Raw genomic sequence first — 19515 nt, 5'->3', positions numbered from 1 at the left:
ACTGACAGTGTATAAGTGATATACCACCTGATTCTAGCTTGTTTGTTGTTACAGCTAGTCTGTCATGACTGACGGTGTATAAGTGATATACCACCTGATTCTAGCTTGTTGTTACAGCTAGTCTGTCATGACTGACGGTGTATAAGTGATATACCACCTGATTCTAGCTTGTTGTTACAGCTGGTCTGTCATGACTGACGGTGTATAAGTGATATACCACCTGATTCTAGCTTGTTGTTACAGCTAGTCTGTCATGACTGACGGTGTATAAGTGATATACCACCTGATTCTAGCTTGTTGTTACAGCTGGTGTGTCATGACTGACGGTGGTGATATACCAAGTGATATACCACCTGATTCTGACTGGCGTTGTTAGTGATTACAGCTAGTGTGTCATGACTGACAGTGTATTAGTGATATACCACCTGGATTGTAGCTTGTTGTTACAGCTTGTTGTTACAGCTAGTCATCTGTAGTGATATACCACCTGATTGAGCTGTTGTTACAGCTAGTGTATATTTTGTGTATAAGTGATATACCACCTGATTCTAGCTTGTTGTTACAGCTAGTCTGTCATGACTGACAGTGTATAAGTGATATACCACCTGATTCTAGCTTGTTGTTACAGCTGGTCTGTCATGACTGACGGTGTATAAGTGATATACCACCTGATTCTAGCTTGTTGTTACAGCTGGTCTGTCATGACTGACGGTGTATAAGTGATATACCACCTGATTCTAGCTTGTTGTTACAGCTAGTCTGCCATGACTGACAGTGTATAAGTGATATGTTTACCTTCATCAGACCACACAATGTAAGATTATACTCAACTTATTGTTTCCACGGGCAACCAGTGTAGTGATTAATGAAAATATTGTTCTATCAGATGGAATGGAGGTCACTTGTCCTGTGAAGGAAGTCCAGGATGCATGCCACGAACTGATGGTGAGTTGTGTCATGAACTGATGGTGAGTTGTGTCATGAACTGATGATGAGTTGTGTCATGAACTGATGGTGAGTTGTGTCATGGACTGGTGATAAGTTGTGTCATGAACTGGTGATGATTTGTGTCATGAACTGAGAATTGTGTCATCAGTTGTGAACTGATGGTGAGTTGTCATGAACTGTCATGAACTGAGTGTGAGTTGTGTCATGAACTGAATGATGAGTTGTGTCATAAACTGATGGTGAGTTGTGTCATGATGAACTGGTGAGTTGTGTCATGAACTGGTGATGAGTTGTGACTGACTGGTGAGTTGTCATGAACTGATGTGGTGAGTTGTGTCATGAACTGGTGATGAGTTGTGTCATAAACTGATGGTGAGTTGTGTGAGTTGTGTCTGTCATGAACTGGTGAGAGTTGTCATGAACTGGTGGTGAGTTGTGTCATGACTGGTGGTGATGAGTTGTGTCATGAACTGATGGTGAGTTGTGTCATGAACTGATGGTGAGTTGTGTCATGAACTGTGAGTGGTGAGTGTCATGTTGTGCCAGCCTGAACTGATTGATGAGCTGAGCTGGTGGTGAGTTGTCATGAACTGATGGTGAGTTGTCATGAACTGGATGGTGAGTTGTGTCATGAACTGGTGGTGAGTTGTGTCATGAACTGGTGGTGAGTTATCACGAGCTGATGGTGAGTTGTGTCATGAACTGGTTGGTGAGTTGTGTCATGAACTGATGGTGAGTTATCATGAGCTGATGGTGATTTGGGTGAGTGGATGTGTATGACACTTTGATCACTGGTTTGAATCCTGGATAAGCTTGATGTCCAGGATTGCTTGTGAGTTGAGAGTGAGCTTGTGTCCAGGACCTACATCAAAGAAGCATAAATACAGAATCATGTATTCGTAAGTCAATCATGTTTGTAGATATAACAGCTTCTGAGTGTAAATCTGAAAGACCATAGATTACATCCAGATTCTAAACTCAGCCATCTTGACCCTGCATGCATGGGACAATGCTCATAACATAAATCACTGGTTTGTCTGGCCCAGAATTATGGGCTTTTGTGATACAGCTGGACTGATGTTAAACAACACAAAACATACATGAATTCTAATATAAACATTCATTATGTTGTCATGCTATGTTATAGGATAAGCTGATCTATGAAATCCAACACACAATTCACTCCCGGAAGAAGAACATGCCCAACCAGGATCTGCCTCTCCTCGCCGGGCTGGCCGCTGAAGTCCACCGACTTCTCAAACTCCTCATAGAGAGCGAGGGACAGAGGTGAGCACTGACTCTGTCATGTTTATCGTCAGTTGCAGAAAATATTTAAACTTCAATTGTGACAGTAACTTTTGTTCAGAGGCTGTCATTATTGTGTCATAATTTCCGTGCCATGGTATGATTTCTCATATCTCCTCTGAGACCACAAATCCTGGAAAGGGATCCCAGCAAATCTCACTTCAAACATAGCGGCAGACAGATTTATTCATTCCTCTCAGCCATTTTAGTATGGGTGAAATGATGGTCTATTGGTTTAAGCTTGGGGAGTGGACAGGAAATTTGATTGCCATGGCAGCCATGTTGTCAGGATGACATTTGGCCCACTTCTGCATGTATGTGGTTAAAGTCAGGTGAGAGACATTAATATGTGGCTGTTTTTCTAGTTATGCTTCTAGCAAGCAACAACATCAGCAGTTTGAGGGATGTTGGTTATGGTAATATGTAGTGACAGAGTGTTGGTTAGTTCCATGTGTCGGCTGAGGATATCACAACGTGTCTGAATCATCACTTACTCACATTCTCCGGTTCCAGCCACCTGTGGGTGCAGCAGATTTTGACATTCGTCGCTCTGTACTCCGGCCAGTCCTGTGCTGCCACCATCTTGTCAGGAGTCATCGCGCAGTCAGTCCGACCGATGCAGGTGCAGTACCTCCAGACTTCCGCACTGAGAAACATCAGCAGTAACACTACACCTTTATTATGCAATTGTTTTCTGCTTGTACAGGTTTTCAATTGGAGAATGATTCAGTTGATGGGAAAGCAACGTTTTCAAAATGTATGTTTGATTACACCTTTAGGATACTGGTGCTTGTTGAAACATGTAATAAGATAAAGGCTTCAGTTTGATATTCCACAATGCTATACCTAGTGCCATGTGACACTGTATTCTTTATAGTCGACAGTGTTTCTGAGACTCCAGAAGGGAATAGAGATCGGCATCCCTAACCTCATTACAACCACCATGCGATACGTGTTTGACCTGCTACAACCTCACACATCAACCAATCAGCACCGACTTCTGAAAAATCTGCTGTTCCTCATCCAATGGGAGAAAAAGACGACATCATTCAAGACAAAGACAACCAGGTAATGGCATGGAGAACCCGTTTATACTGTTGATCCAAACAGTAGCACCCCGAGGACAAATGTCTTATGGTGCTGACTGACACCTAAACTGTCAGTTGGTCAGAGATTGATATTTAGAAGTTATTCAGTAAGCATACATCTCTCAGGGACTGGGAAAGGAAGAGGCCATGGGCCACTTTAGCACATTAGAATAAAAAATGGCCCATTAAAATTTTGAATTATACTATTGATGCAAGGGCAGTGGCCCATTCTAAATTCAGAAAATGCCCCATTGTCAATGTTCTCTATCCCAATCCCTGCATCACTTGATAAATCTTGATGCAGTGTTTGTTAATTTTTAAACTCATCTTAGCTCACGGTATACACTTCTCTCGCTACTTCAACCAAGGCATGGAAACATGCTGTAGGCTAAGTTGAATGAAACCTTATGGCCTCTCTCCCACTCCTATAGCTGGACCTGTCAATCATCTCTGTAAAGCGTGCTAGGCGCTCAGATGGTCACATGACGTCCCACTACTGTCGTTCTCATTCTTGTCACCCACAGAGATGGATGCATGTTATTTGCTCTGTCTACCACTTGTCTCTTTTGTTCATCATGGGGAAAAGTAATCGTTCGTCGAGGAAGAGAAAACACTGTGACAAATGCAGAAGTAATTTTTCGGCCGCTGACCCGCATACTCTTTGTGTTTACTGCATTGGATGGTGTGAGAGGTCACGATGCTGCTCATATTGTGCCAATCTCGATGATGAAGCGTTTTCTGCTTATCGTCGGGTTGGTTCAAGACGAGTGGCAGATAGGGACCGTCGGAGGCCTTCCTTCCCTGTGAAGGCCTCAACGTGTATGTGGTTCCGCCAGTGGCGCTACTTCCACAAATACTACTCAAGTTACGAACAATGCAGTGGATGACACTGCTTTCGGTCGTGCCTTATTGGCCGGCCAGAAGTTGGTTTGTAGACCTGCAAGACATGGTCGATCCACACCCAATACCACTTCCCGAACACAACGACCTTCTGATCCACCCTCACTCAGATCAGCTTCCAACACTCCATCTACATGCTTGGTACATTGGCATAAATCACTGATTGCGAACGGTTATTCTAAGCGTGTCGCTCACTCACTCACTATCTCCGGGATTTGTCCGTCACTGATGTGGAGGGTCTTAACGAGTTGGGTCCGTTGGTTCTAGCGCAGCAGTTGTTATCAGCTCGCAACCACAGATAAAGAAGCAGTCCTACCTTTCGCTACCTGCATATCAATAAAAGATATGGATCCTATCTTTCTTGTTGGTATTGATTTATTTGGGCATAGATCACCGCACCTAGCTGGAACTAGGGCATGTTAGTACTGTCATACCCATGACTCGATAGACTGTGAGGTCAGTCTTGTACTACATGCAGAGGTGGTCGACACTCCACTTGTTGACTTCTATTCTCTTATATGATATATACTTATCCTATCTCACGCGATATATTCCCACCCGACCTTCCCCACATCACAGATTACTTGGGGCTCCAAGACGAGAAGACCCGTGAAGGTCCGGGTTAGAATATTGGCCTTCAATAACCCATGCTTGTCGTAAGAGGCGACTAACGGGATCGGGTGGTCACAATTGCGCAGAACGATGCTCATGCTGTTGATCGCTGGATTGTCTGGTCCAGACTCAATTATTTACAGACCGCCACCATATACAAGTTGGAATATTGCTGAGTGCGGCGTAAAACTAAGCTCACTCACTCACTCCAAGACAAGAATGGCGGTAGTGCAACGTCACGTGACCATCTCAGCTCCTATCACGCTTTACAGAGATGATTGACAGGTCCAGCTATAGGAGTGGGTGAGCAGTCAGGTGGGAGAGAGGCCAGAAGATTTGATTCAACTTAGCCTACAGAACGTTTCCACGCCTAGGTCGAAGTAGCGAGAGAAGTGCATACCGTGAGATAGTTTAAGTATATAAGTATACAAATTTTTCCTTATCCTGACTCATGCTCTTTTGCTTGTCCCCTTCCTCTTGCGAACATAGTGGAACACTTGTATCTCCTTAATTGAAGCTCCCTTCAATATAAAATCACTAATTGGTACTCACCCAAGAGTTGCCTCCCCTGCCGTAAGCGCGGGAACAGGTGTCGCCACCCTCTGGCCTCATGCTTCACTCTCTCCTTCTTCGCCCAGTGAGCAGGATGTGAGAGCGCCTGTGTCTCCTTACACACTATATCCTTTGGTTTTTCTTAGTTAGTTACCGATTATAGTTTACTATAAAGGTATAGCTAGTATCCTTCATTAATTTGCATTGATAATTAATCATTATTTCTACTGTTTATTCGCGTGAGTTCGTGATTGTTCAGCTAGTATTACGTTGATGAAAAACTGTACTATTTGTAGATTACGTTTTTCCGCTGTGGATCCGCATGTAGTATGCCCTAGTTGTACTACGCCTTCAGCGTTTGATTCACGTTGCAGTTACTGCATTAATTTAACCAATTCTGCCTTTAATAAATACCATCTTTAAGGCGTCTTGAGGCGTGTTGCAGATAGGTCACATAAACTAGGTGTAGACATGGCCGATACATCGGATTTCCCATCCAGTCAGCTGCTGTCGAGCGATCCTCCCCGTCTGGTGTTCTGCTTGAGACCCCCATCGGAAGAGGGGCGTGGGATGCAGTCCGTCACCTCTAAGAAGCCACCGGCCTCCCCAGACATTCCGTCATCGCAGATAAAGTCCAAGAGGGCCTCAACGTCTCTCAACGCAGACTTCTTGCACTACCCCCAGGGCAGCGTCATCCTCCAAAGGGAAATTCACGAAGTCATCGAGAACTTTCTCAGCCGAGATCGTTCCAGCAGCAGAAGTGGGCCTCTACGATGACCAGCCTATCATCATACCCATATGCATACAAGAAGCGGCCAGTGTCAGCGACAGTGACTTCAGCAGAGATCACCATGCAGCCTGATGCCTCTACACTGATGTCAGGCGAGAGATGCTGAGGGCCCCACCGCTATCACCGCAGAGAGGACACCATCTACTACGTCGCAGATCATCCCAGGCGATCTAATGAAGCAGATCATGATCATGATGGAAGGCCACTACAGACTGGAGAAGCAGCCATCCCAGGGTCCGAGCCTTCGCGAAGGCTCCAAACGTAGACAGCACCCCAGAGGCACCCCCTGTCAACGAGCAGCCACGACGATGCAGCCTTCGCTGAAGGAAGTCACAGACCACCTCGACGAAGGACCCAGATGTACAGCCTTCGCGAAGGCCTTCGCCAAAGCGGAAAGATCATCACCTTCTTCGGGCGCCATACTCAGACACGGAATCTGATCATCAGACCTCACGGAAGCCTTAGCGAAGGTCATATCACCGTTCCCCAGGACCGACGCGAGATGCCGAAGCGGTGGCGTTCGCTAAGGACACCTGAACCCAGATCGTCATCATCTAAAAGGACATCGAGGGACTACACAAGAGCTTCGCGAAGCTACCATCGGTCCCCTCATAACTTGTTTGAGTGGCATTTTAGAAGTTGAGACGTACAGTATATAACAAGTTTTATGGATAACAACTTCTTTATTTTTCGTGAGTGCGACTTCCTCCGACACCAGATCACCAGTATTCTCCACAAAGCCCAGCCTCAGAAACCAAACATCACACCAGCTGAGAAACAAGCCATCAGACAACTTAAACAACATCCTGATATTGTCATCGCCCCAGCCGACAAGGGCAGAGCCACTGTTGTCTTAGACAAGGACCACTTCCACTCCATGGTGGATAACCTCCTAGATGACACCTCAACCTACCAAATGATGAAGAGGGATCCGACTACAAAGCTCAACCGTCAGCATAAGGCCACGCTAAAAACGCTGCATGATAAATATGAACTCTCAACAGACCTGTATCGTAAACTCACAGTATCTCACCCCAGCCACACCTATGCCAGAGCAACAGTCAAAATCCACAAGAACCCCGTTAAAACTCGCTCTACTAGTCTGTTCCCGTGACACTGTATTCTACAGTACTGCCCAGCACCTTACCCAAGTACTCTCCCCATTAGGTAAATCTGCCAACTCCTTCATCAATGATTCAACTGACTTCTGCTCCAAGATCCGTGACATCACCAACCCAGGTCCAATCATCAGCTTCTGACGTTGTGGACCTATTCACCAATGTACCTCGGGATGAAGCCCTTCAAGCACTCACGTCCACAGAATTGACAACCTCCAACAACCCTCAACACCAGCCTCTCTACCGACTCTATCATCAGCCTCACCTCCCATGCCATCAACTCCACCTACTTCACCTGGAAGCGATGCCATCTATGAGCACAAATCCACGGACTTCCCATGGGCTCCCCACTATCCCCCATCCTAACAGAAATTTACATGGCCGACCTGGAAGAGAAGGCCCTAGAAACTGCACCCTTCAAACCATCCTGCTGGTACCGCAAAGTGGATGACACACCGTCGTCCTCCAACCTCAGCAAGATCCAAAGCAGCTCCTCGCCCATCTCAACAGCCAACATCCCCGCATCAAATTCACCATTGAAACAGAGCAGAACAACCAACTACCTTTCCTTGATGTCCTTGTGTCCCGCACAGCCTGCAACCAACTCAGACCTCCGTGTACAGAAACCAACTCATCTGGATCAATACATCCACTACAACTCCAACCACCCACCTAAAGTCAAGACCAAGGTCATCTCCACATTGACCAGAAGAGCCAAAAACATCTGCTCAACAAACCTACAGGAAGAAATTGAACACCTGAGGAAAGTCTTTGTGGAACGCATGGCCACTACCCACCTGAAATAGTCAACAGAACCATCGAAGCAGCGCTTTCACCTCCTGCCAAAGATCTAAACCAGAATCAGCCCCCCATCAAGATATCCATTCCCTACATTGGTAAAACCATCACACCAAATCAGCCGACTCCTGAAACAACAGGCGGGGAATAGACACTACCTTTCTCAGCGTCCTCCAGCCTCAACAACCTCCTCCATGCCAGCGGAAGAAAACAACCCACCGTCAACAACAACAACCCGAAATGTGTTATTTACAAAATAGACTGTGATTGTGGACAATGCTACATAGGTGAAACATCCGACCCATCAACACCCGAAGTCAAAGAACATCGTGACCTCTGTTGCTAATTCCGACACCAAATCAGCTATCTCTGACCACATCAAAGCCAACCCTAATCATCAAATAGAGTGGTCCGACATCACCATTCTATAGCCAACAACCAAACGGACTTCACTAAACGCAAGCTCACAGAAGCCATTCACATCAAACATACAAGCCTACCATCAACCGTGACCAAGGATACTTCATTCCATCTGCTTATGATCCACTCCTCCACCAAGCCCAGTCTATTGTATAAACTTAGCATCCATTGTATAAACATCTCATTGTAACTACATCTCTGGCTTCCATTCACTATCCTTTATGTACTTACTGGCTTCATCAGCTTACTGCTTAGCCAATCATGGCAATTATGTTGTTTCCTTTGTCTATTATGTTGTTTCATTGTTATATACAGTATATATATGCAGCTCCTACACTTCATGTATCACTCTTGCTTGACAACGGTACAAGAATCTGTATCGGAACGTCGCACTCACGAAAATAAAGAAGTTGTTATCCATAAAACTTGTTATATACGGTCCCCTCATAGGTCGCCAAGAAGATCAACATATCGATGTAGATCACCAAGACGATCTCCTCGCCGATCACCACGCCGATCTCCACGCCGATCTCCACGTACATCACCACGTCGATCACCTCACAGGTCTGCACATAAGCCTACAACTAGATCTCCACAAGCGTCAAACGATATAGAGATAGAGCCACACAGTCCTACATCAGAAGAGCAACAACCTCTCATTTATGATGATGGAATGGAAGATGATGGAGGAATTATTTTCTCAGATGCAGAGATAAGATATTGGATGGTCAATAATCTAGATCTCTCATCACCTTCCAAGAGTGGCAATTCGGCGCAGACTTATCTGATGAAAGAAGACGATGCAGATGCTATTACACTACCCCCAATCGAACCGATTATGGGGCGGTACCACAGAACCTAGATACAGCATTTAACAAAGCCACGAAGGTTCAGACACCACATCTGCCAAACTTTCACGCCAAGAAGTTCTCCACGATAATATGGACCCCTTCTTCAAAGCGCCAAGACATCGATGAGAACTACAAGCTGATCTCCTCGATGCCAAGAACAAGTACTACAAGATTGATGATCGAAAAATTGGTTCAGATAGAAACCATGGCCAGGCTTTATGTTCTTTGGTCTAAATAGATCTAGAACAATAAATGAGACACTTATCACCAGATTTCAGTAACACCGACCTCTGAAGATGATAGAATGATTTACTCGGACCTACTGATGCAAAAGAAGGACCAGCAGTTCTTAACAGATCATCTCACGTCTGTCTCAGCAGCACTGACCTTAGCTTCGTCGTCAAGGCCTCCTCGCTTCCTGCAACTGGGGTGAGAACTTTACAGCTCCACTATATACAGCCCGTGGTCTTCCCCATCCATCTTTGACGGAGGAATAGACAAAGTCTCCAAAGGAAGTCACCAAGGATTCAGAGAAGTCCTGATGATTAAATCGATGGACACGCTAGCCAGTGTCATTCGACAGACTTCACAAAGATACTCAGGGAGATCTAAATTCACGGGCCTACAAAGAGCAAGAGACAGGAAGATAGCCAGTTCCAGGGGAAGAGATTCTTTTTTTAAGCCCATATGGCAACTATAGAGGAGGGTCAGGAAGAGGCAGGACACCCAGAGGTTCCGCAACTATAAACGCTGAAAGACAGGTTCGGAACGACTGGAGTCTTCCACCCCAGCCGTTCCAGTACAACCGTCACAAGTGGGTGGGCGTCTCCAACTACACTGGGAAAACTGGGAATGCTTCAAGACACCTATGTCTCCAACATTCTTCAAGCGGATTTCAGTATCCCACTACAGGCCAAGCCTCCACTAACAGTCAACCCTCACAAGTTCGAGGTACAGGCACAGCAACTACTAAAGTTAAGAGAGGCTGTTACATTACTCCTAACCAAGCAGGCCATAGAAGTAATAGATCAAGGAAACATCGAACCAGGTTTCTACTCCCCAGTTTTCCTAGTACCCAAGAAAAACTCCAAGGAGAAATACAGACTCATTTACAACATGAGCTTCTTCAACAAGACTTATCTCGCGAGACCACCGAGGTTCCGCGATGATACATCTACCGCAGTTACGGCACATGATTCGCCCCATGGACTACATGGGCAGTATAGATCTACAAGATGCTTATCTGCACATCCCGATACATCCCGAATCCAGGAAATACCTTCGGTTTACGCTAGACGGGTTACATTACCAGTGGAAAGTACTCCCCATTGAATAGCATCAGCCCCATGGTTATTCGAGGATAACGAAACCGATTGTCACCTATCTACATCGTCAAGGGCTACGAGTCGCGTTCTTCCTCGACGACGGGATACAAGTAGATCAAGATCCACAGCATCTCAAACTACAGTTAAACTACATCATAAAGCTACTAACACAGCTGGGATGGTTAGTAAACTTACACAAGTCGGACCTAGTACCATCGCCAAGATCTGCAATTCCTAGGCATTCGATTTATCACCAATCTCAACCCGTATAGTGGTACCAGAAGACCGTTGGCTCAAGATCCAACAGATCATTCCTCCAGCCCTACTCTCCGCTACCGCCGACAATGGCAGAGCTCACTAGGTCTTCTAACATCAGCCCAAGACTTGACAGTCATAGGCAGATTACAGTTACGTCCCTTACAGGTCTTCATCAACACACATCTCGGCGACCTACAACCATTCAGTCTACGGAACATCTCAGACCTCATCTACTATGGTGGACAAAGAAATCGAATGTCTCTGCGAAGGGATTTGTTTAGCAGAGCAGGAATTCAAAACCCATCTATATGTAGGCGCGTGGCTCCAAGGTTGGGGAGCTCATCTCACCAACCGGACGGCATCAGGGTTATGGAATCAGCTAGAAAGCAAGCTCCACATAAACTCATTAGAGATGAAAGCTGTAATCAGCGCCATAAGACATTGGAGCAACATTCTACAGAATGCGCACCTGATGATACATACCGACAACTTCGACAGTGGCGTTCTATGTGAACAGGCAAGGCTCAAGCGAGATCGCCCGAACCTTTTGACTTTAACCTTTCAACTGTTGAATTAATCCAAGATCTAAATCTACATGTCAAAGCATGCCACATTCCGGAGCCAGAATATACTAGCAGACGCGCTCTCTCGGCCACATATACCCGTCGCCGACAGAATGGATGCTCAATACAGAGATATTTGCACAGATAATCAAGCAAATAGGAGCCCGCTAGTAGATCTATTCGCCACAAGATTCAACAATCAGCTACCGACATTCGATTGTCACCAGTTCCAGACCCACAAGCATGGGCGGCGCGGGGCGGACTCTAAGCATATCATGGGAAGGCCTCAATGCGCGTGCGTTTCGCCCCCAGCAATAATACCTCAAGTATTACAGAAAATCAGCCAAACACAGAGCCTACAACTCATTTTGGTCGCGCCCTACTGGCCGGCCAGAACGTGGTTTCCCGCTCTAATACAAGAAATCGGTCAACCGGCACTAGAGCTACCCAAGCGCTCAAAGCTGTTAATACATCCACACACCAAACAGGTGCACAGAAACCCAGAAGTATTCAAACTTCACGTATGGACTGTATTAAAATGTGTTTAAACAAGAGAGGATATTCTACCAGGGCTGCAAAAGCGGTCACGCTTTGCTTACGATACTCAACAGCGTAACTTGTATGGCGACAAGTGGCACAGTTTCGAAAATTATGCAGCAAACAAGGGTTTTACAGCGAGAGATGCTACGCATCCTCAAGTGGCAGACTATTTGTGTTACTTACGGCAAAACAAACATTTAAAAGGCTCGACATTGTCAACATATCTTGCCGCGCTTAGTTCTGTGATTTCTATGAGAACGGGTGTTAAATTGACAAAAACACCAGAGTTACTGGCCTTACTACGTGCTTTCCGATTGGAGGACCAAAAGCGGAAGTTCCACGCCCAGCTTGGGATCTGAATGTAGTGCTACAACACCTCACAAGTGAGGATTATGAACCATTGGAATCGACAACCTTTGAATTTCTCTCACAGAAAACAATTTTCCTGTTATCGCTAGCCCACGGCAGCCAGAATATCTGAAATTCACGGCTCTAGATTATGAGAGGATACAGTTTGATGACAATCAAAACACAGCACCTGGGATTAAGATGGGATTTCATCGCCAAAAATCAACTACCAGGTCAACCAGACAGGTTATTTCCGTCCCTGCGGCTATCCTCGATTCTCGGATCTCAAGATACATTGGACTTATCTCTATGCCCAGTACGAGCTCTCAAAATCTATTTACGTCGTTTCCAAAACAAGGCTTAAGATCGCTCAGAAGATTGTTCATCCCGTTATCGCCTACAAATCAGACAGAAGTCTCTCATTACCACCATATCTATATGGATAAGAACTGTCATTCTATCAGCCTATAAGGCAGCAGGACTGGACCCTCCAACAGCATCAATCCACATGAAATCAGGGCATTGGCCTCCACCCGCCCTTCACGGTAACTGTTCATTGAATACAATTATGGAAGGATGCTTCTGGAAATCTAACATGGTGTTTGCTAATCACTATCTGAGAGATATCACCACCGAGGACGTCTCTGGCATTCACCATTTCGGTCCTTTGGTCCTCGCTCAGCAACTGACAGTCCCTCGTAGGCGTTAATATTCACCCCCACGAGATTATTATGTATATTATACATATATTATTTAGCTTATAACTCCACGGAGTTCTAGGGCTATGTATATATATTTAGCTTAGGTTATTCAACCTTAAGCTCATACTGAGTTTTATGTTCAGTGTACAGCTTCTCTATCAGAGTAGCTTTTTATATCTATATTTGGTATATCAGTATATTAGTAATGTAATACCCCAGTTATAGTAATATATAACCTATGGCTTATTATAAAGGAAATATCCTAAGTCAATGCCTTATGAAGTTCCCGCAGGGGTTATTACAGTATAAGTTATTTAAATCACTAATTATAAATCCAAAGTATTCTGTTTATGCCCACCTCCACTCCGGTGGATTCTACAAAAAGAGCTTGAGTCAGGATAAGGAAAATATGTAATTTTTGAGTAAAATTGATATTTTATACTTATCCTGACTCATGAGGTTTAACCCTCCCATCCTCCCCACATAACACTTTGGATTTCCTGTAAATTCAAGTGTTGGGCTGCAAAATCAGGAGAGAGTGAAGCATGAGGCCAGAGGGTGGCGACACCTGTTCCCGCGCTTACGGCAGGGGAGGCAACTCTTGGATGAGTACCAATTAGTGATTTTATATTGAAGGGAGCTTCAATTAAGGAGATACAAGTGTTCCACTATGTTCGCAAGAGGAAGGGGACAAGCAAAAGAGCATGAGTCAGGATAAGTATAAAATATCAATTTTACTCAAAAAATTACATTTTGTAGTTAAAATGTCCAATACTGGGGGTGACTGTTGTGTTTCTGTTGTAGTTCCCAGCTGCGGAAGTGTCTGGAGAAGCACCTGTTGTCGCTGTCGGAGTTGCTGCTCCATCCCAGCCGCGACATCTCCTCAACCGTGCTGCAGATCCTCAGCCACATCCAGATCCCAGCAACGCTCCAGACCTCCGTGCTCATCTGTCTGTGCTCCAACCTCACCTGTACATTCTTCACCATGTTGAAATATACAGGTAAATACTAGACTGTCCTTCATCATGCTGAAATATACAGGTAAATTCTAGACTGTCCTTCACCATGCTGAAATATACAGGTAAATGTTAATTGTCCTTCATGATGAAGTGTACAGGTAAATACTAGACTCACCTTCACCATGTTGAAATATACAGGTAAATTCTAGACTGTCCTTCACCATGTTGAAATATACAGGTAAATACAAGACTCACCTTCACTATGCTGAAGTATACAGGTAAATACTAGACTCACCTTCACCATGCTGAAGTATACAGGCAAATACTAGACTCACCTTCACCATGTTGAAATATACAGGTAAATACTAGACTCACCTTCATGCTGAAGTATACAGGTAGACTCACCTTCACCAATATACAGGTAAATACTAGACTCACCTTCACCATGCTGAAATATACAGGTAAATACTAGACTCACCTTCACCATGTTGAAATATACAGGTAAATACTAGACTCACCTTCACCATGCTGAAATATACAGGTAAATACTAGACTCACCTTCACCATGCTGAAATATACAGGTAAATACTAGACTCACCTTCACCATGCTGAAATATACAGGTAAATACTAGACTCACCTTCACCATGCTGAAGTATACAGGTAAATACTAGACTCACCTTCACCATGCTGTAGCATACAGGTAAATACAAGACTCACCTTCACCATGCTGAAGCATACAGGCAAATACTAGACTCACCTTCACCATGCTGAAGTATACAGGTAAATACTAGACTCACCTTCACCATGCTGAAGTATACAGGTAAATACTAGACTCACCTTCACCATGCTGTAGCATACAGTCAAATACAAGACTCACCTTCACCATGCTGTAGCATACATGTAAATACTAGACTCACCTTCACCATGCTAAAGTACAGTATACAGGTAAATACTAGACTCACCTTCACCATGCTGAAGTATACAGGTAAATACTAGACTCACCTTCACCATGCTGAAGTATACAGGTAAATACTAGACTCACCTTCACCATGCTGTAGCATACAGGTAAATACAAGACTCACCTTCACCATGCTGAAGCATACAGGCAAATACTAGACTCACCTTCACCATGCTGAAGTATACAGGTAAATACTAGACTCACCTTCACCATGCTGAAGTATACAGGTAAATACTAGACTCACCTTCACCATGCTGTAGCATACAGTCAAATACAAGACTCACCTTCACCATGCTGTAGCATACAGGCAAATACTAGACTCACCTTCACCATGCTGAAGTATACAGGTAAATACTAGACTCACCTTCACCATGCTGAAGTTTACAGGTAAATACTAGACTCACCTTCACCATGCTGAAGTATACAGGTAAGACACAAGCATTGACCTCTTTTATGGGATTATGTTCCAACAGTCTGTTATCCTCTCCTTGCTAGATGATGCCAAGACTTTGCGGAATGTGCGCCTATGCAAGAGCTGTTTTCGCCAGCTGCATCGCCATTCTTCAGCACAATGTATGCTGATACAGTTCCTGACTGAAGGTGCAACCTCCCAGGTAACTTTTTAACCATCACCTCTAACTTCAGACATATGTGTTCTTACCTGCGAAGATCCGGGTTAGAATTGATCTTCAGTAACCCATGCTTGTTGTATTAGGCGACTAACAGGATCTGGTGGTCAGGCTCGCTGACTTGGTTGACACATGTCATCATATTGCAATTGTATAGATCGATGCTCATGCTGTTGATCACTGTACTGTATGGTCCAGACTCAATTATTTACAGACCCCCACCATATAGCTGGAATATTGCTGAGTGCGGTGTTAAACAACATACCAACCAACCAATGTATGTGTTCTTCTCCATAGCTGTGCTGGAAATATACTCTGTCTGCATTAAAACATATAATTTTTCCTTATCCTGACTCATGCTTAATTGCTTGTCTTCTTCCTCTTGAGAACATAGTGGAACACTTGTATCTCCTTATTGAAGCTCCCTTCAATAATGCGTACGTAAAATCACTAATCACTACTCACCAAGAGTTATCCCTTCTTCCTGTTTTCGGGAACTGGCGCCACCGTTCCCCCACATGCTTCACTCTCTCCTTCTTCGCCCTGTGAGCAGGTTGTGAGAGCGCCTGTGTCTCCTTACGGCGCTATATCCTTTTATTACTTAGTCAGTTACCTCTATTAGTCTATTATAGAGGTTTAGCTGGTATCCTTCATCGATATGATTTGATATTTAATTGTATTTAGCACTGTTTATTCACGGTGTAGTCCGTGTTTGTTCAGTAGTTTACGTTCATGAAAATCTGTTCCAAATGTAAGTTACGTTTCTCTGCTGCTGACCCGCACCTAATATGCCCTAGCTGCACGGTACCATGTTCTTTCAGCGCACGCTGCAATTATTGCAAGCGTTTATCTACTTGTGCATTTAATAAATACCTTCTTTGCGTCCTGAGACATGCCGCAGATAGGTCGAGAAGGGTTGATCCAGTCATGGATAATTCAGCTGAGTCCCTCACCAGTCAACTGCTGTCTGACGACCCCCTACCGTCTGGTGTTCCGCTGGAGTTTCCCTCGGAGGAGAGGCGTGGGACGAAGTCCGCCATCTCCAAGAAGAGACCTGCTTCTCCAGACATCCCGTCGTCGCAGTCTAAGACTCGGAGGTCGTCATCCACCCAGCGCAGACTCCGCACCCCCAGGGCAGCGTCCACCACCAAGGGGAAGTCAGCGCAGACAACCAGAACTTTCTCGGCCGAGATTGTTCCCTTGACAGAACAGGGTCTGTATGATGATCAGCCAATCATCATCCCACAGGTTCCTCGCAAGAAACGACCGGTCTCAGCTATGGTGACTTCAGCTCAGATCTCTTCTCAACCCGAGGTATCAACGCTGACAACAGATGACCGTCCAGTGGGCCCCGTCGCCATCACGGCAGAAAGGGCAGCGCCAGTACCACCGCAGACCTGCAACCCGGGCGACTTTATGCAGAAGCTGGCTCAAGTGGAAACTATGACCAGACGGATGTTCTTCGGCCTTAACAGATCTCGGGCAGTCAACGAAACGCTCATCGCCAAGTTTCGAGACTCCACTGCGGAAGAAGATAGAATGATTTATTCGGCCCTCCTTATGCAGAAGAAGGACCAACAGTTCATGACAGACCACCTTTCATCCATCTCCGCAGCGCTGACTCTGGCTCGTCGACAAGGTCTCCTCACCTCCTGCAGTTGGAGTGAGCGGTTTACCAAGTCACTCTACACAGCCCCGTGGTCAACTCCTTCCATCTTCGCTGGAGAAATCGACAAGGTTGCTAAGGAAGTTACCAAAGATTCAAGAGAGACTAATGATCAAATCCATAGACACTCTGGCCAGCGTCATCAGGCAGACATCCCAGCGTTACTCAGGAAGATCCAAGTTTCCTGGAATACAGAGGGCACGGGACAAGAAAGTGGCTAGCTCCAGAGGCGGGAAAGACTCTTTTGCCGCCCTACCGGCAACTACAGAGCAAGATCCGGACGAGGCAGGGCACCCAGAGGCTCCAGGGATTATCGACAATGAAAGACGGGTTCGGAACGACTGGAGTCTTCCACCCCCAGCCGTTCCTGTACAACCTTCCCAAGTGGGTGGACGTCTACAACTACACTGGCAAAACTGGGGAATACTACAAGATCCATACGTATCCAACATCCTAAGACACGGATATCGCATCCAACTACAGGCCACGCCTCCGCTTACAGTCAACCCGCACAAGTTCGACTTCAAGACACATCAGCTAGAGAAGTTACGAGAGGCCGTCTCATCTCTTCTAACCAAGCGGGCCTTAGAAATCGTGGATCCAGTCAACATCACCCCAGGTTTCTACTCCCCAGTTTTCCTGGTTCCAAAGAAAAACTCCAAAGAAAAGTTCCGACTCATCTACAATATGAGCACGTTCAACAGGGATTATCTATGCAGACCTCCCACGTTCCGCATGATACATCTACCTCAACTAATCCACCTCGTCCGTCCCATGGACTACATGGCCAGCATAGATCTACAGGATGCCTACCTGCATATCCCTATACATCCCGACTCGAGAAAGTACCTCAGATTTACACTGGACGGGCTACATTACCAATGGAAGGTCCTGCCATTTGGAATATCATCGGCCCCCTGGTTGTTTACAAGGGTGACGAAACCCATAGTCACATATCTACATCATCGAAGGCTACGCAGTGCATTCTACCTCGACGACGGGATTCAAGTAGATCAAGATCCAGAGCCTCTCAGACTACAGTTGAATTTCACCATCAATCTACTCACTCAGCTAGGATGGTTAGTGAATCTACTCAAGTCGGACCTAGAACTTACACAGGACCTGCAGTTTCTAGGCATCAGATTTCTCACAACGCAGAACCGTATCGTCGTGCCAGAGGACTGATGGCTCAAGATTCAACAGACAATCCCTAAAGCCTTACTCTCTCCGTGGCCACTCCGACAGTGGCAGAGTCTGTTGGATCTCCTCACGTCCGCACAAGACATGACAGCCAGAGGCAGACTACAGCTACGCCCGTTACAGGTCCTCATCAGCGCTCATCTCGGCGACCTACAACCCAGCCGGTCTCCCGAATTACCTCAGACCTCATCTACTATGGTGGACCCGGAGGTCGAATGTTTGCGAAGGCATCTATTTAGCAGAGCCGGAGTTCAAGACTCATCTATACGTGGACGCGTCACTCCAAGGTTGGGGAGCACATCTCAACATGAATGTGGCAGCCGGGATATGGAATCAGGAAGAGAGAAGTCTGCATATCAACATGCTGGAGATGAAAGCAGTCATCAACGCCATACTCCATTGGAGCACCATTCTACAGAATGCGCATCTCTTGGTACACACAGACAACTCTACAGTGGCGTTTTACATAAACAAGCAAGGCTCAACAAGATCATTGAACCTATTGGATCTCTGCTTTCAACTGTTCGACCTCATCGACGATCTGAACATCCACGTAAGAGCATGTCACATTCCAGGAGCCCAGACTGTCTTAGCAGACGCACTATCCCGTCCAAATCTACCATCGCCGACGGAATGGATACTCCATCCAGAGATCTTCACACAGATCATCAAGGAAATAGGAGCTCCATTGATAGACCTCTTCGCCACACGCTTCAACAATCAGATAACAACATTCGTCTCTCCAGTCCCAGATCCACGAGCGTGGGCAACAGACGCTCTCAGCATATCCTGGGAAGGACTAAACGCGTATGCGTTTCCTCCGCCAGCGCTACTACCGAGGGTGTTACAGAAAATCAGCCAGACAAGGAACCTCCAACTGATTTTGGTCGCTCCCTACTGGCCAGCGAGAATGTGGTTTCCCATTCTCATACAAGAACTCCAGACCACCAATACTGCAACTACCAGAGCGGTCGAATCTACTAGT

General features: G+C 45.6%; 1 protein-coding gene across 1 annotated transcript in view; it reads left to right on the top strand.

The window, feature by feature from the left end:
- Positions 1-19515, top strand: part of LOC124257670 (integrator complex subunit 5-like) — a 49518-nt gene that overhangs the window by 16510 nt on the left and 13493 nt on the right. Inside the window, 6 exon segments of the mRNA XM_046691791.1 lie at positions 887-945; positions 2096-2235; positions 2767-2875; positions 3131-3321; positions 13922-14118; positions 15531-15649. Of these exon segments, the coding sequence (XP_046547747.1) occupies positions 887-945; positions 2096-2235; positions 2767-2875; positions 3131-3321; positions 13922-14118; positions 15531-15649 (815 nt within the window).

The sequence above is a fragment of the Haliotis rubra genome, unplaced genomic scaffold (assembly GCF_003918875.1).
Source record: "Haliotis rubra isolate DU_JTF1 unplaced genomic scaffold, ASM391887v1 Scf67, whole genome shotgun sequence".
Classification (NCBI taxonomy): Eukaryota; Metazoa; Mollusca; class Gastropoda; order Lepetellida; family Haliotidae; genus Haliotis; species Haliotis rubra.
This window is presented reverse-complemented; position numbering and strand designations above follow the sequence as displayed.